This window comes from Acomys minous (assembly GCF_964271855.1).
Source record: "Acomys minous genome assembly, chromosome: 10".
NCBI lineage: Eukaryota > Metazoa > Chordata > Mammalia > Rodentia > Muridae > Acomys > Acomys minous.
This window is the reverse complement of record NC_140491.1, coordinates 72877619-72895546: the sequence shown is the minus strand read 5'-3', so window position 1 is coordinate 72895546 and position 17928 is coordinate 72877619. Positions and strand designations below refer to the sequence as shown.

The window sequence follows — 17928 nt, the reverse complement described above, 5'->3', positions numbered from 1 at the left end:
ACCACACCTGCCTGCCTGGCAGCCTCCCAGCCTTGATGATAACAGATTATCTGAAAATTTTAAAGCAAGTCCCCAGTTAATTGCTTTCATTATAAGAGATGCTTTGGTCATGGTGTCTCATCACGGCAATAGAGCACTAACTAAGACATGTTAACACCTAAGATTCTACATCGCTTTTTTTTTTAATGTCACATTATTTCATGGTGTACTGCATTATAATTTATTTCGCAATCTCCAGTGAAACTTTTAGGCATTTCTAAGTTTTCTACTTAAATAATGTTTAATAAGCATTGCTGTACATGTTCAACCAATGTTCCTGGAGTAAGTATAATAGAATGGTAGAAGTGCTAGGCTACTGAGAATCAGCTCAGGGAGTATCCACTCTCTTACTATAATGTGTAGCTAGTTAAAGATAACTTAGCACGGCTGTGTCCCAACACAGTTATTTACAAGACAGTGAAAAGGCAAAATCAGGACTAGAATCGTAGCTGGCCAATTGCCTCTAGTCAGTAACGTAACAGGCACCTAGAGATATGGAGATATGCTTCTGATAGAGAACTTCCACTGCAAACAACAGAGTTCAAGCTCTTCTGCCAGCGAGCTAACAAGACGACCACCCCCACTAAAAACAAGAGGGACACGGAACCCTGGCTCCTGCCTCTCCTCTCTTTTCTGGCTGACAGGAAGGAGGTGGCAGCTGTGCTCTGACATGTCTCTCTGCTGTGTTCTGCCTCACCACAGGCTCCCCAACACCAGAGCCAAACCACCATGGACTGAGATCTCTAAAACCAAAATAAAATAAAATGAGGCAAAATAATACCCCAACACACAATATGAACAAACTGTTTCAGCTAAAAAGTTGGCATAATGCTGCCAGAATGTGTTTATAAGTCCCAGAAGCGAACAGACATTTCCTAGATACAAAGACTACAAATCTGTAATGAAAACTTGATGTTGCCAAAAGTGACACTTGTTAAATGGGTGCTGCAGAGATGGCTCAGCAGTTAAGAGCCTGCACTGTTGTTGCTGAGGACCTGAGTTCAAGCCGTAGCACCCAAGTCGAGTGGTTCACAAACACCCATAGCGCCAACGCCAAGAGATCCTGTGCCTCTGGCCTTCAAGAATATCTGCATTCATGTGCAGACATACACGTGTACACACACACACACACACACACACACACACACACACACACACACACACACCTAAAAATAAAAATATCATTAAAGGAAAATAAGGGCACTCCTTAAAAAATCTGATAGGCTTAAGACAAAAAATTGAAATCTATGTTTATGCTTTGAAATCATTGGAAACCTACCCTAAACTTCTTGCCGCCATCTTTAGAAAGTGAAAGGTTCAGAGATTTTACCAAGGCCAAATTGTCTTGTTTAGTGAGCTTCTTGATGAGGGCCTCTGTAATATACCGAACTCCTACATATGAATCAGCTCCTGAAATCCAGACACAGGTCATTATCAGTAGGAAGGTATGACTATCAGGAAATATAAATCATTTTTACACTATATATAAATCCATGCATATGCTTGATGTAGTGGCTAGCTGTAATCCCAGCATCGCAGTGTGTCACTTTCTGTCACTTCATCACCACGATAAAAACAGTTACAGTCTACCTGTTTGGGCTTTGTGAGAAATGCTCAGCATTTAAAAATGTAGTTTGTATAAACCTTTGAAGAAAAAGTATTAATGTTCACATTTATAAAAAAAAAACTGATCATAAGAGATGGCTCAGTGGTTAAGAGCACTGGCTGTTCTTGCAGAGGTCCTGGGTTTGATCCCAGCACTAACACGGCAGCTCACAAACATCAGAGTGCTAAGGGACCCAGGGCCCTCTTCTGGTCTCCATGGGCACCTGGGACACAGCAGTGCACAGATATACATGCAGGCAAAGCACCCACATACATAAAAATCAATATTTTACATTATTTGCTCAATATCCTGTAATTAATACAGCACAAATTCAAAGCTTTAACTCAAGCAGATACATTTAAACCTTGTACTTTCTTGTGTACACACACACACACAAGTGCATACATCCACGTGCATGCAGGTGCCCTTGTACCACAGTACGTGTGTGGAGATCAGAACATAACTTCTGTGAGTCAGCTCCTGCCCTTCCACCATGGGTCTTGGAGATCACACAGGTCCTCAGGCCTATGTGGCCCAGTGTTTCTATTTGCACTCTCTTTCTTCGTCTCTTTCTTTAAGAGTTATTTATTTTATATATTACTCTATCTGCCATATACGCCTGCATGCCAAAAGAGGGCATCAGATCCCAGTATAGATGGTTGTGAACCACAGTTCTCATTATAGATGGTTGTGAACCACCATGTGGTTGCTGGGAATTGAACTCAGGACCTCTGGAAGAGCAGTCAGTGCTCTTAACCACTGAGCCATCTCTCCAGCCCTCTATTTGCACTTTCAATCATATGCAGCACTGAGATTTGTTTCAAAGCTCTATTTTTTTTCACTTGTTGCTTTATGAAATAGAAAGTGTAGTAACATTTTATGAACAGAGGGTCTCAGCTTGGTAGGTAAAACACCCTCCTTTATGGCCTTTTGTGGAAAGCGCTGTCAAAGACTGCTAAAGGTACAATACATTTTATAAAGAGAAAATAGTCTCTTGACAAAACCAACATTCCAGAGTAACAATCAGTTCAGAAACAACCAGGGACCAATGGGCAGCAAGGCAGCACAGAGTACACACTCAAGGCTAAAAGTGTTTTAACGCAAAGCCATCAGGTGCTCAGGGCAGCAGGGTTGGTGGAATTTCACAATCTAGTGAAGAATAAAGCATTTCTGAAACAGAAACTAAAGCAGCAGCCAGTTTTTTGTTTTTGTTTTTAAAAGAAATTTAAAAATACTGGTGGCACATGTGTATGTTCCCTAAGTGGAAGTCAATGCTCTCACAGATAAAAATAGGTTTCCTCACAGGTTGGAAATAAGCAGAGTGAAGAGCCCAAGCGCGGCTGGCTGTTTATATCCAACTAGGGTAAGGAGAGATGTCCAACCCCAACTAATGAGGGAGGAATATTTCTAGTAAAGAGCTTAAAAGAATGCTCTAGAAGAAATCCAACTTCATCTCCTGGAAACTCTCCACCCTAACTCTTCCCAGACACCTCCACCCTCATCCAAGCCTCAGTCCTCTCCCACTTCTTACACAATTTCTACCAATTATGACAGCAATTCAAGCTAGTTCAGGAGAGATGCTAGATCTGACCCCTTACCTACGCTCAGCATTTCACATCTCTACTTACGTGTGAAACCAGATACAATTTTAGCAGTACCTTTATGGGGCTGGGACTCCAAAAGCATGGTGTTTTCATCTGTAAGCAAAGCCGGGGCACCAAAAGGTGGAGTCTCAGATCCAATTAAAGGTGAAAGTGACCTAGATCGCATATTGAACGTAAGAGATGATGACCCAGGCAAATGGGACGACTGCAGCATCTTTGCTTTCGGGAGCTTTTGTTTAGAACCTTTCTTCATTGCAAGAGCAAAACCAGGTGGCCATCAAAACCTGCAAGAGTTTTCAACATATTTAATAAGGCTATATCTCTACAGCTATTAAGAGTGTTATATTATCTCTAGAGCTTTAAGATCGTAAGGCTGTGAACACAAAGGCTCCAAGCTTATGGAGCAGGTGCTCTCCTAAACGCTGACTACCCCCTCCACAGAGAAGAGGCCCTGGCAGGTCTGTCACTGACACATGCTCAGCTCAGAGTGCTACTTGTTATTTCTCGGCTTATCAGCTTGAACTTCTCACAGGCCCTTTCCATACAGGGTCACACACAGGAATATGTGGCAACCGCAACTTGTAAGCACTCTTCCTCCTAGAAGCATGTTCTATTGAGAGTCTCTTGTCTTTCTGGCTACTGCATGGCCTCCTCTGTGGCTCACGTCCCTCTCCTTCCCCTAAATGTCAGTGCTCCTCTAAGTTTCTTTTTTGTTCCCTTTAAATACCACCTTGGGCGACCTAATGCATACCCTTGGCTCTCAAACGTACATTAAGTTTTAGGAAAAAATGTTTAGTGATAAAGTAAAGTTAAAGTAGGTTCCAATCCAATGATAAGCTGGTATCAGAAGAGGGCGCTGTGAAAGGATGATGCACACACATCTTTATATTAGTTGGATTTGGCCTGAGGTTGCCTTCTTTGGGTCTTGAGTTCCTATATAGTCAAATACAGCCTTCTTGTACAAACTAAACCAAAAGCTCAATTTAACAATGTCCTTTTGAAACAAATGCTGAGTCTCTGTCCAGCTTTACTTCATCACAGGGGTGCTATGGTATCAGACCATCTTCAAATAAGGCAAATGTTGATCTGCAACCAATGAAGCTGCTCCTGCAGGTTCCATTTTGGTCCCTAGGTACTGCCACAGTCTCCATTCTCAAACTGTAGCCCCAAACCCCATTCACTGGGATGGTTCCCCTAGGAGATAGTGTGTGTTTCATAATGCAGACTTTACAGGAACTATGGCAACTCGGGCAAAGAACATGGTGGTCTGGAAGCATCACTAATCTTTAAATGATTCAGGTTTCTGCAATCCACTGGATACTTTTCGAAATCTATAATTGACTATGCCTAAGTTTCACTTATCAGGGCAGGTAACATAGGGCTTCATGATAATTTAGTGAGGTGAGTATTAGGATTTGACAAGAATAATTCTAGATAGTTTATAATATCAAAGTTTTGAAGAGAAGACTAAGATATAGGATACAAAATAGTTGAGTAGCCTAAAGATATATAATGCTTTTTAAAATAAAAATAAAAAATAAAAAAATATCTATATATCTGTAGGATGTGACACACATTATTCTATTTTTATAATCCTGACAAATGCTATCAGATGGAAAAAAAGATATGAGGTTGGATCTGTACCTCCCTGTTTTGTTTTGTGGTTTGTTTTAATTTCTTGTCTTTATGAAAACGGTAACATACAGTGTTTGCCACCCATTAACTACTTTTATTCAGGAATATTATAGCTACTTTTCTATTGATATGGTAAGACACTATAAAAAGGCAACTTATAAAAAAAGGCAGACTTTATCAAGGGCTTACAGCTTCAGAGGGTTAAAGCTGGTGACTGTCATGGAAGGGAGCATGGCAGCAGGCAGCAGCTGAGAGCAGGCAGGCAGGCACAGTACTGGCGCAGTAGCTGGGAGCTTACACCTTCATCTACAAGCAGAGGAAAAACTAACTGGCCCACTCCTACTGAGACTCCTCCCCCACAAAAGCCATAGCTTCTAATCCTTCCCAACAGTTCCACCAGCTGGGGCCCAAGTATTAAAAGGTATGAGCCTATGGGGGCCATTCTCATCCAAACCACAACAAGGACTAGCTATAATTTACCTAAGTGTTTACATCTTGGTTTTCCTCAAGCTTGGTGTATCATTCCTATTTGAAGGAGAATGCTAGTCCACCTTAGCACTGAATTAAAGAGATCTCTTCCCATGAAAGAATAGTCTATTAGACACGAAAGGGTTTTGATTATTCTAGTTATTTTAGCCGCACTTTTTAAACTAAGAGCAAAAGCTTTGGGAGGATGGTATAAACAGTAGTTTTGTGAATTCAGGAAAAGCTTTTCTGAATCGTATAGTTAGTTGCATATGAGAAAAGAAAAGAAAAAGTATAGACATATATAAGTTAGAGGTATTAAGTAGTGGGGTGTGTGTGTGTGTGTGCGTGTGTGTGTGTAGTGAACTAACTATATTGAAGTAAGGCAAAATTCACTTATAGTTTGTTTTGTGTAAGACAGTATGGTGCCCTGAAGGACATAAAGAAAAACATGATCTGGACCCCAGAAAACTCATTCAGCTGTAGATCTTAGGACCATAAAAGGATTAAAATCTTGGTTTATCCAATTGTTTTGGATCATCTCCAAATGAACTCATCTGTAAAACATGAAACTATGCAATCAGTTCTTCCAATGTGACAATACACATAATAATTTATCCCAGTTTCTGGCACTTGGTAAACCCTCTGTAAACACTGACCACTACTATGATACTCTTTAGAGTTAGTTAACTTGGGTGGTAGCCACTCATTTCTTAAGGGAGGAAGTTTGGCCCTGGGTTGCTGTTTGCAATGGGTCGAAGTGTGAATCCAGAATGAATAAATGGAAACAATGGAAAAGAAAAAAAGGCAAAGTAGGGCCAGTCAGCTGTCAAGGAACAAAACTAAGACAAGAAAACATACTCATAGCTGAAGACTCACGTTTAAAGGTCCAACAGATGTTCAACAGAGCAAGAGAAGCCACTGGAATGTTGGGACAATTAGCCTCATATGACTAAGCTGTGAACCCACAAACCCAGACACTTGCCCTGACCTGACAGCCCCAACACCTTTTCCTTAGCCCTTTAATAACTCTTCCTGATTCTCTTCCTCTGGCTTATTGAAGCCAGTGGCCCATTCTGTGCAGCCTACTTCTGCTTTGAATTTTTTCTCTATCATTTGAACTGTAAAGTTTTCCCCAACAAATTCTGTCCCAGTTTCCAAACACCATAGTACTCTTCCCCCATTTCTCCACAATTCTAATCCTCTGCCTTAACACTGCAGTATCTACCCCATCTTCCCTAAGTGCTTATCTCTCTTCACCTCAACCAGTGCCCCGTGCTGACCCATTCTACCGCTCTGACAGCATTGCCTTACTTAAACAACACGCTCCAACCACCATTCATCTTTAGTTAAACCTAAGTAAGAACATGCCACTCCATGTAACACCACGGTTACTATGCCTTCCTGTATTTACAACCTGATCTCTTCCCTCCGGTCTCACTCCTCTGTTAAGACACACAAACCTGCTTGGTGGCGGCGGCACATGCTGTTAATCCCAGTACTTGGCACTTGGTAAAGCGTCTGGAAATACTGGCCATTACCATTATATTCTTTAGAGTTAAGTTAGCTTGGGTGGTAGCCACTCATTTTTCTCTTTCCTGTTTTGTTTTGTTTTTCGAGACAGGGTTTCTCTGTGTAGCCCTGGCTGTCCTGGACTTGCTTTGTAGACCAGGCTGGCCTGGATTTCACATGGATCCACCAGCCTCTGCCGCCCAAACGCTGGGATTACAGGTGTGTCCCACCACATCCAGCGCTACTCATTTCTTGAGGAGAAAAAGAGGAGGAAGTTTGACCCTGGGTTGTTGTTCACAATGAGCCACAGTTTGACTTCAGAGGGAGGCAGAGACAGGCAGATCTCTCAAGTGCAAGGCCAGCCTGGTCAGCAGAGCAAGTTCCAGGACAGCCAGGGCTACAGAGAGAAACCCTGTCTCAAAACAAAACAAAAGACACACAAACCCTAAACTTCTCATCCCTTTCTGTTAGCTTATTTATCCAACTTTATTGAACCATTTTTGTGAATTGTAGAATGTGTTAGATTCTAAGAAAACACCGAGCTAAGAAGGTAAGGTGTCTACGTTCAGAACGGTCTCTGTACCTACATAAACTCTGTACTTATGAAAATTCATTCAACTGGATTTGTGAAAGTACCTGTTTGTTTCTCCAATCAGACTAAATGCTGTAAGAGTAGAGAGGGCTTTCCTGAAAGGGCCAGGAGAAACACTCCAAAGACACTGTCAAATTAATTTTTAAAAGTTTTTTCAAGACAGGTGTTTTTCTGTGTAGCGTTGGCTGTCCTCGATTCACTCTGTAGACCAGGCTGGGCTCGAACTCACAGAGATCCACCTGCCTCTGCCTCCCTGAGTGCTGGGATTACAGGTGTGCACCATCACGCCCAGCTTTACTTGCTCAGTTTTTAAATGTGAATGTAGCTTCCAGTTTGATTAAATTCTAAATGACTTTGTACTTCTGTAGTACTTAGAACTGCATCCGACCCATGGCAAACACTCGGAAGTGATTAAGCCACTACTTTTACACATGAAGAAACATGATCAAGTGTTCTGATTGGTTTTGGCCCAACTTCACACAGACCAAGACGTATCTGTGAAGAAGGAATTTTAAAGGACGAGAAAAATGCATCCGTGAGACTGGCCTGTAGGCGAGTCTGTGGGGCATTTTCTTGATTCGTAATTGATGAGAGGGGGCCCAGATCACCAGGGACTGTGCCACCCATGGGCAAGTGGTCCTGGGTTGTGTATGAGACCAGGCTGAGCAAGCCAAGAGGGGCAAGCCAGGAATGGTGAATTCCTCCACTGCTTCTGTTTCAATTCCTTCCTTGATTTTCCTTAAACACTGCTACCCAGGGACATGCAAGCCAAATAAACCTTTTCCTCCACGAGTTGCTTTTGGTCATGACCACTGCAATAAAAACCTTAACTTCGACATCAATGAAGTAGTTAAGGCACATGCCCAGAGCACCACTGAGATGCCTCAGTGGGTAAAGGCATTTTCTCTGTTAATTTGATGACTTAAGCCCTATATCTGGAACCTATGTAAAGAGGGAAGGAAAGAACTGTCTCCGCAAAGCCTTGACCTCCACATGAGCACCACGGTAGGGCCCCCACCACCGTCCACACATACTTTTTTTTTTTTCATTAAGATGCCCAGAGTCACCAGAGCCAAGGTTAAGTCAAGCAGAGTGGTAGAATCAGGCTGTTTTTAGCCTTGGCTGCCCTGGGCTTGCTTTGTAGACCAGGCTGGCCTCGAACTCAGAGATCCACCTGCCTCTGCCTCCCGAGTGCTGGGATTAAAGGTGTGCGACAGCTCGATATTTAGCTTCTACAGTCACCGGTCCCTACATCTCTCAGCTGATACACCCTCCCGTGCTACCCTCAGGGCCGCCAGCCCATCTCCGCCTCGGTCATTCCGTAGGCAGCAGCACATCCGGCACCTCTTCCTCTCGGCGGGAACCTCGTCTTTCACAGCACCTCACCCCAACTCCGCGACACAGCAGCGTCCAGTCCTCCGGCCATGCACGCCTCCCCTCCCCTCCCTGCCCACGCCGGCCCCGGCCCTCCTCCTTCCCGTCCAATCCCCTTTCCAAGCACACGCCCCCCGCCCCGAATCCATCCGGAGCCGGCCCACCTCACGCTGGGCCGGGGCCTTCCGGCCATTGCCGCCCGCCTCTCAGGCTCGGCCCGGACGCCGAAGGACACTCACCGCCTCAGCACCGGGAGGAATAGCCTAGCGGGAGAGACGTTTCGGAGAGGCTGGGATACTTCTCCTCAGGCGACCGGCGGCACGGCAGCCATTTTGTTATGTTGTGCCAGTTGCCGAGAGGACCGGCTTGGGTGTGGGCGGGGCTTGTGCTCGCCACGCCTCCTTCACGGAGCTGGTGGGCGGGGCGGAGCCGCTTCCCGCCACACTTACCGCCTCCCGGCGCGTTCAGCACCCGGTGCGAGGCTTCCGGGTACGAAGCTGGCGGGCTGTGCTCAGCCTTCTGGGCGCCGAGTCTGTAAGAAGACGTTTCCCACTGAAGGCTGCTCCTCTCCCTGTCGCAACAACCCTGAGGAGCCAGTAGGGAGGTGTCCACAGCATTCAGACTTGGGGTGATGGAAGAAGGCGGGCCTTGACCTTCATTGCAGCGAAGCACCAGATCCCTCACGCGACTATTTCGGATAGAAACTGTCTTGCTTGGAAACCTCTCGATCCAGACTTGGCTGCGCCTCAGGATGGCTTGGGCTCCAGCTGCCGTCCACTTGGGGTTTAGGGAGCTATATGAACCTGAGATTCGCAGACAGAGAACGTGACTTGTCTCCAGCGTTGAAGTAGGAGCCAGGACACAGTGACTTAGTTCTCTTTAGATTATTTTGCCCAAACCTGAGCAAAGCTATTGAGATAGTTGTTACTCAGATGTGCCTTTTGCAGTCCACACTAGCCACTGTGTCCATCGCCGTTAAAAGACAATCAGAGGAACGTGGCAGGCAGAGATAGCAGCTTCCGCCATCGCCATTCCTGTGACTTCCTAGCGTGACTTTAAAAATTAACCAAATTATAGCCATGATTTAAAATAAAACTTTTTCTGTTGTTTGAATTTTTCATATATGCATGGAGTGTTTGTTTGTTTGGTGTAGTTTGGTTTGGTTTTGGGTTTTTGAGACAGGGTTTCTCTGTGTAGCCTTGGCTGTCCTGGACTCGCTTTGTAGACCAGGCTGGCCTGAACTCACGGGGATCCGCCTGCCTCTGTCTCCCGAGGGCTGGCATTAAAGGCATGTGCCACCATGCCGGGCTCATAGAGTGTATTTTTATCTGTCATCTATCCATCTGTCTATCTATTTGTGTTTGGGGTTTTTTATGGGCTTTTGTTTTGTTGATGTTGTTGTTTCAGACAGGGTTTCTCTATGAAACATTGGCTGTCCTGAAACTAGCTCTGTAGACCTGGCTGGCCTCGAACTCACACAGATGCACCTATCTGTACCTCCCCAGTGCTGGGATTAAAGGTGTGCGCCACCACCACCCAGCTATGTAGTGTGTTTTCATCAAATACATCTCCCATTTCCTGCCCTACAATTCTTCTCCTGTTCCTCATCACACTTTCCCTTCCCTAATTAATGTTTGGTTTTGTCTTCTAGAAACCCACTGAGTTTATTTATGCTGTGAATATGTGTGCAGATGTAGGATATCAACTGGTGTGTGGGTGGCCTCTGAGGGACCTCATGCCTGAGGAAAGCTGAGTCTTGTAGCATCCACCCATCAGCTGCCAATAGCTCCTTGGCCAGGGTTGAGACTTTGGGATCCCCCATTTTGTCTGACTTGCTCTTGTGATACTTTTGTTCCCCGAAGCCTCACAGAGTAAGGTATAGCTTGAGAATATAGATCTGAGAAAAAGATCTGATTCTATGCAGGACTATCAGATGGTCTGCTGCCGCTTACAAAGTATCAGACTTCATGGACTGCTTTTAATATCTTCCCTTGCTTAACTGGGCTTTTGTTGTTTGTGGTTTTTTTTTGTTGTTGTTGTTGTTCTGTGTTCGTTTTTGTAGATATGTAGATATGTAATAACTCTAACATGTATATATTCTGTGAGTATGCTTTGGTGAATGAATTTAGACACTGTTTTAGCTCTCAAAGAGACTGTAGCATAGTGAAAATGCAGAAATAGAGGGCATTATGACAGTGGAGCAGAAGTACAGGCTTCCTCTTTAATACAATGTAAGCCCGGCTATATATTTGGTTTCAGAATGTGAAGACCTTTGATGTCCAGTGTGTCATGAACAACAAACAAGCAAACAAAACCCACCTCTACCTGGATTAGCCCTAGGCCTTCTGCGGAGCTGAAGTGTGTGATATTTGTAATCTGCCTCCACTCTAAAGAAGGCTAGGGCTGGGCTTAAATGCTCAGGTCCAGCCAAAGCCAGTCCTGCACATCTGGAGCCCTGCTGTCTCCAAACTGTACCCTCCCCTAAAGTTGGATTCACCATTCATCACCCTAAGGTCAAAGTGATTCTCTCATGTTAGTGAAGGGGCATATCCCCAAACACGGAAGACCAGAGCAGAGGGCAAGAGCTGTTTGCTTATGCAGCACTGGCAAAGACATCCATCTTGCCACCCCTGTAACTTTGTAATTTAAAGTCTTTATCAGTGGAGCATGTGAAACACTGGAAAAAGAAAGTGCCCCAAGGCTTTTTTTTTTTTTTTTAAAGAATGCTAGCTAGTTAATGTAGATAAAATGAGCCAGGTGATGCCTTTGATCCCAGCACTTGGGAGGCAGAGGCAGGGGGATCGCTATGAGTTCGAGGCCAGCCTGGTCTACAAAGTGAGGCCAGGACAGCCAAGGCAACACAATCCCAAGTGCTGGGATTACAAACGTGAGCCACCACGCCCGGCTCTTATTTGCTCTTCTTGGTCACACAGCCTTCCTGACTCCCAGTGTAATGATATGTAATGCGTTACCTCAAGTTCAACCTGTCTAAAGTAACTTCTTAGCCAGTGTCTGAAGAACTCAATTCCACAGAAGTATGCAAAGCGTCTTTATTCCATGAAAGCTCCTTCCTACAGCTAGAGTAAACTGGGGAGCTGATAGTTAGAACACTCTGCCCTTACGACAAAGGCGCTCACACAAATGAACCTGAAGAGGCCACGGTGAGAATGGATGTTTTATATTTATCCCGCTAACACTGAGTAGTTGGTGTTAGTGCACGCAAAGGATCTTCTCACCATTTAGAAAGTACATTTATGAAGTTCGATAATTTTAAAGTTAACCTACTGGATTAAATAACCATCACTTGTAGCTGGTTTCCTTATGCGTATTTGTATTTGGCCTCTATTCTCAGCCCTCAGTCCAGGTAATTACTACTTTTGGTCTCTATAGACTTAGCTTTACTGGACATTTGTACTAAATGGTTCAAATTTACTACAGATGGCTTAGTAAAGGAAAAAACCACAGAGATGAAGTCGAGGTTAAGGAATTAAAATGATGCCAAATTACTCCCAGGCAAGAAACTAGATCAAGGGGCATCATTATCTCTTGGACTAAAAAGGAAGGAGGAGAGCTGATACTGGAACTCTGTGGCAGTTGTGTCTGTGACAGGGAGCATCTGAGATAAATGGTGGCCTTAGGAGGAAAATGCAAACACTGTTAAACACTGAGCCAACAGGGAGGGCAGGGGAAGAACACCCCGGTCCCCCTCCACCTGATCCCCTCTCCACCTGGTCCCCCCTCCACCTGGTCCTCTCTCCACTTGGTCCCACCTCTACCTGGTCCCCTCTCCATCAGGTCCCCTCTCTACCTGGTCCCCTCTCCACCTGCCCCCCTCCACCTTGTCCTCTCTCCACTTGGTCCCGCCTCTACCTGGTCCCTTCTCCACATGGACCCCCCTCCACCTGGTCCCCCCTCCACCTGGTCCCCCCTCCACATGGTCCCCTCTCAACCTGTCTTTGATGTCTTGCTGGTATCTCTGATTAGCTGAAGCAAACTGGAAACCACAGAGCTAGGGGATGTCTTGCTGTTGAAAGATGGACCTTTGCTGAGCAGAACACAGATCTAAGCATGGAGAGACAAAGCGAAGATAACTAGTGTACTCATAAGTCAAGTCACCAGTTTTGGATGTTCTGAACTTTTTCCTTCTTGAAATGTTCTCCTCTCTTGGCTCTGTCTTAGTTACATCTCATTGCTGTGATAAGACACAACGGCCAAGGCAGCTTATAGAAGAGGGAGTTTACTGTCATTTTATATCACGGTTTCTTCAGTTTTTAAACCTTAACTCTGAGGTGGGATAAAAAGATATGGAAAATTTGAGGGGCATAAGAAGGGGAGAGGAGCCCCTCAGCCAGGACTCCAATAAATTTGCACACTAAAGAGATGAGTGTGTTATTTTCACATTAAAAAGTAGAATTTGGGAGGAGGGCTAGAAAGATGGGTCAGCTGTTAAGAGTACTTCCTGATCTTGCAGAGGGCCCAGGTTTGGTTCTTAGTAACCACATGGCAGCCCACACCAGCTGCAACTTCAGTTCCAAGAGACTTTTCTGACCTGTGTGGCTTTCAGCACACACACACACACACACACACACACACACACACACACACACACTCCACAGGTCATGCAGGTCATTTTCCTCAATGTTCGAGATCTTCAGATGTCAGCAATGCTTGGTTCTGTTGCATAGGGAAGGTCTTTGAAGTACCTGGCTTTTTTGTTTTGTTTTGATTTTGGGTTTTTTGTTTTGTTTTGTTTTGTTTTGTTTTGAGACAGGGTCTCTCTGTGTAGACTTGGCTGTCCTGGATTCGCTTTATAGAGCAGGCTGGCCTGAACTTACAGCCTCTGCCTCCAAAGTGCTGGGATTACAGGCATGCGCCACTGCACCCATCTTAAAATACCAGTTTTTGTTTGTTTGTTTGTTTGTTGTTTTTCAAGACAGGGTTTCTCTGTGTAGCCTTGGCTGTCCTGGACTCACTCTGTAGACCAGGCTGGCCTCGAACTCACAGCGATCCGCCTGCCTCTGCCTCCCGAGTGCTGGAATTAAAGGCCTACGCCACCATGCCTGGCTGAAATAGCAGTTTTGAACAGAGTAAATCTCACATGCTAATTACATATACAAGTGGAGACTTTGTATAAAGCAGTAACAACTGTGTGGCATTTAAGAGAAAGGCCCAGGAAATGAAATGAAGGTTTGTTAGTGGTCATCTATCTTAGTCAGGCGCATTCTGTTGGCTAGGACTGCTGAATAAACGTAGATAGTCTTTTTAGGTTTTTTGTTTGCTTCTTTTTTGTTTTTCAAGACAGGGTAGATCTTGCCGTCCTGAACTCGCTTTGTAGAGCAGGCTGGCATCGAACTCACAGCAATCCACCTGCCTCTGCCTCCCTGAGAGCTCGGATTAAAGGTGTGCACCAGCAGGCCCGGCTTATGAATGTAGATAGTAAATAGGTCTGATGCACGCCCACACTGGAGTGTGGGGCCTTTAACGGAGGCATGAATTTGGTTGTCATCAGTCGAGAAATGATATTTGAAGTGATGACTTTTCCATGTACAACAGTGGTTGTCACTCAACCTTCCTTGTGCTGTGACCCTTTAATACAGTTCCTCATGGTGTGGTGACCTCAACCATAAAATTATTGTGTTTGGTGGGTTTTTGGTTGAGATAGAGTTTTTCTGTGTAATAGCCCTGGCTGTCTTTGAACTCACTTTGTAGACCAGGTCTCAAACTCACAGAGATCTGCCTACCTCTGTCTCCCAAGTGCTAGTGTTAAAGGCGTGCGCCACTACACTCGGCTAATATCTGTGTTTTCCGACGATCGTAAAAGAGTTGTTCACGACCCACAGGATGACAACCACTCATATACAGGAAAAGGATGCAGTAGTGACAATTTTCCAGAGTGATTTAAAACAGCTCCCATCAGAAGCCTACTGGATTTTGCGTCTTTAATAAGAACATGGGCCTCATTTTGCATAAATTCTAAACCAAGCACACCGCAACCCAGAGATTTTCAACAAGAGGCCTCTTTGCCCAGCCTTCTCCCTCAGGAACCTTTGACAGTGTAGGTGATTTTATTACTCTGAAGGTTCTACTGACATCTGGTGTTTGGAGGTCAGGCTTGCCAAGCAGTCTGCGTGCCCAGGGCAGCTGCCCAGAGCAGAACTCCATCCATCAGCCATCCCCTGACCTTGTAGTCATGCTATTGTTGAGAAACATTAACATCTCTGTGCAAATAAAAGTATTTGTCCGAAGTTGAAAACAGAATTCTGAAAGTTGCAATATTTGAAAATGCTAAAGGTCCGTGTGCTAAGTTGCACAAGTACTGGTAACTGCACAAACTGGAACTTTGACCTGAGGAGGTTTTTTTTGGCTCCCAATCTTTTTTTTTTTTTTTGGTTTTTCGAGACAGAGTCTCTCTGTGTAGCCTTGGCTGTCCTGGACTCACTTTGTAGACCAGGCTGGCCTCGAACTCACAGCGATCCGCCTGTCTCTGCCTCCCAAGTGCTGGGATTAAAGGCGTGCGCCACCACGCCCGGCCTTTGGCTCCCAATCTTGTGTTTGTTTCATTCCTGGTGATAATGTGAGTCCATGCATAAAAAGGAATACAAAACAAGTATTCTTTCTGGGGCTAAAAGCGTGAAACGAGCGTGTCACGTACACCCGTGAAAGAAACTTCGTGGTGTGGTTTTTCCTTACGTGGTTTTACTTTTGCCCGAAAGATGGCAAAACATTCTCTGTTTTAATTAGATTTATTTTCCACAACCCAGCTGAATCATTTCACAGATGTCCTTATGACAGTATCGGTCAGTTTGTGTCACTTAGGTGCCAACTTAAGAGATGTGAAATTTACACATCATATTCCGTTTTGTCATCCTTTAGCCCTGTAGCAAGTATAAAAGTGTCGGTACGTTGTAGCTGAGGTGCCACTCACAGTTGGTGGCTGCCTTTTTAACTGCTGTGGTCCCTGATGGGTTGACCGTGCTTCAGTGGGATGGGCACACACCTGTACATGTGTGCACAGTACTTATTAGACTCGGTATGATATATGTGGGTATTAATGTACGTATAATATATGTAGTATGTGTAATAAGGACATGCAGTAGGGGTTGGGAGATCTATCTGGGAGGGGTTGGAAAGGAGGACTGTGGGGTGAAGATGATTGACATACATAATTTTCATGTACACTTTTTTTTTTTTTTTTTGGTTTTTCGAGACAGGGTTTCTCTGTGTAGCCTTGGCTATCCTGGACTTGCTTTGTAGACCAGGCTGGCCTTGATCCACCTGCCTTTGCCTCCCTAGTGCTGGGATTAAAGGTGTATGTCACCCACGCCTGGCTCATGTATAAATGCATAAGGAATGCATTTTTACAAAAGATGTTTTAAAGAGTTGGTGATAAAGTAGGACCTTAGGAATACAGAGCAAATAGTGCTACTACAACATATAAAAGTAATGGCAGTTTATACAAATATGTTTAGAGATATTTCTTTTCTTTCAAATAGCAAATGTATAGGAAGATAGAAAGGATACTAATAAAGAAATGTATAAATAAAATTTATGAGAATGAATTTAATTAAAATCTTAAGTGTAAAATTTTATTTAAATACATTTATTTACATATAAGTTTACATATGAATTTATTTACATTTGCTATGCTACAGGAATCTTTGTCTTTATTCTTACATGAAAGCTATTAAAATCCTGCTGAAGATTACAGCATGCCTAAATGAATGCTGATTTTGAACATGTGGATGTGAGTGTATGTGCATTCCCTGCTAAATACTAAACTTTTCAGTTACTTGGCAATGCCAGCATCCTCAGTATGGCATGGTCAGTGCCATGCTCCTTCTCTGGGCTGGGATAGGTTCAGGAAGTATTCCTTGGCCCTCCATGGAAGATATAGACTGTTTCCAGGTCCAAGGATGCCATCACTAAGGTGTTCTCTAAAAGGGACCATTTCATTAGCCTTGTCTAATTCAGACCCATCCTCGAATCGTGTCAGCATGAAAACAAATCTAGGTAGGCTTATGTCACTATCAGAAGCAAGTAGACCCCATTAAATATTATAAAAGTTAGAATCTGAAATGTCCCCCAACATGTATGTATTAAAGTCTTTTTTGCCGGCTGATGGGTTTAGTGACAATTTTGGAACACTGGTATCTTTAAAATCACAGAAATAGTATAAGAATGAGTTTTCATTTTAATCCGAGGTGTGGAGTTCAGATTGTCTACAGCTGCTGGTTATGATTTGCCTCGTGCTCTCGCAGAGGCAAGGTTTTACCAACTGTGGACAGTTTCTGCCATTGTGTGACCTTTGGAATTCTGGGAACATTTCAGAAGGTGCATAAATGCTAGGGTCTCAGGAGATGGTGAGGGTGGTTATTGGTCACTTAGGGAGATTGTTTGTGGTTTGTTAGTAGCTGTAGTCAAAGAAGAAACAAAAGGAAAGAAATTAGAGTCCTGGTTTCTCTCCTATCTAGGATTGGGGGATAAACCCAGGGAATAAAAGAGGAACAAAGAAGAACCCACAAAGTAGCAAAGATGAGGTGCCATGGATACGACTGGCTCGTGAATGCTTTGACTTACCAATGAGTTAATCCACTGATGGGGTTGTAGTTTGATGGCTTTATTGGGAGGTGGTAAAGACTAAAGAGATGGGCGTATTTATCCAAGGAGATCACCAGAGACCTTAGCCATTGAGAAGTATCTTATGTCTGGCCCTTGCCTGTCTTTCTCTCTCTTTCTCTAAGTCAGCTCTTAGGTGAAGGCGCTCCACTGCGTGCTGCCCACTGCTGTGTGTGCATCACTGTGCCCAGGCCAGACGCAATGAGGACACGTGACCATGGGCTGCTATCCCAGAAACCATGAGTAAAATCATTCTTTCCTCCCTTAAAGTATTTCAGACATTTGTCACAGGGAGGAACATTAACTATGACAGGTGTGCTCAACCACACCAGAGCATCAGGGCACATGGCCTAAGCAGAGAGGCACAGGCATTGAGAGTCCTGCTTTCTAGCACTGGGCCTTTCTTCACAGATGATACTTTCATGTTTGACCCTTATTTTATATTAACTAAAGCAGGTGTCCTGGTGCAAACTCCTACACAGCAC

The 17928-nt window shown here is 44.2% G+C and overlaps 1 protein-coding gene across 6 annotated transcripts in view; it reads right to left on the bottom strand.

Annotated features, from left to right (window-relative positions):
• Window positions 1-9911, bottom strand: part of CNTRL (centriolin) — a 75117-nt gene extending 65206 nt beyond the window's left edge. For 5 of the 6 annotated variants that reach the window (XM_084799629.1, XM_084799634.1, XM_084799631.1 and 2 more), the window contains exons 1-3: window positions 9067-9911; window positions 3304-3533; window positions 1319-1449 (exon numbers count right to left, since the gene is read on the bottom strand). In XM_084799629.1, the coding sequence (XP_084655755.1) occupies window positions 1319-1449; window positions 3304-3502 (330 nt within the window). In that variant the 5' untranslated portion in view covers window positions 3503-3533; window positions 9067-9911. Of the gene's footprint in view, window positions 1-1318; window positions 1450-3303; window positions 3534-8991 lie in introns of all 6 variants that reach the window. The other variant, XM_084799630.1, reaches the window with a different exon arrangement.
• Window positions 9912-17928: the final 8017 nt, after the last annotated feature.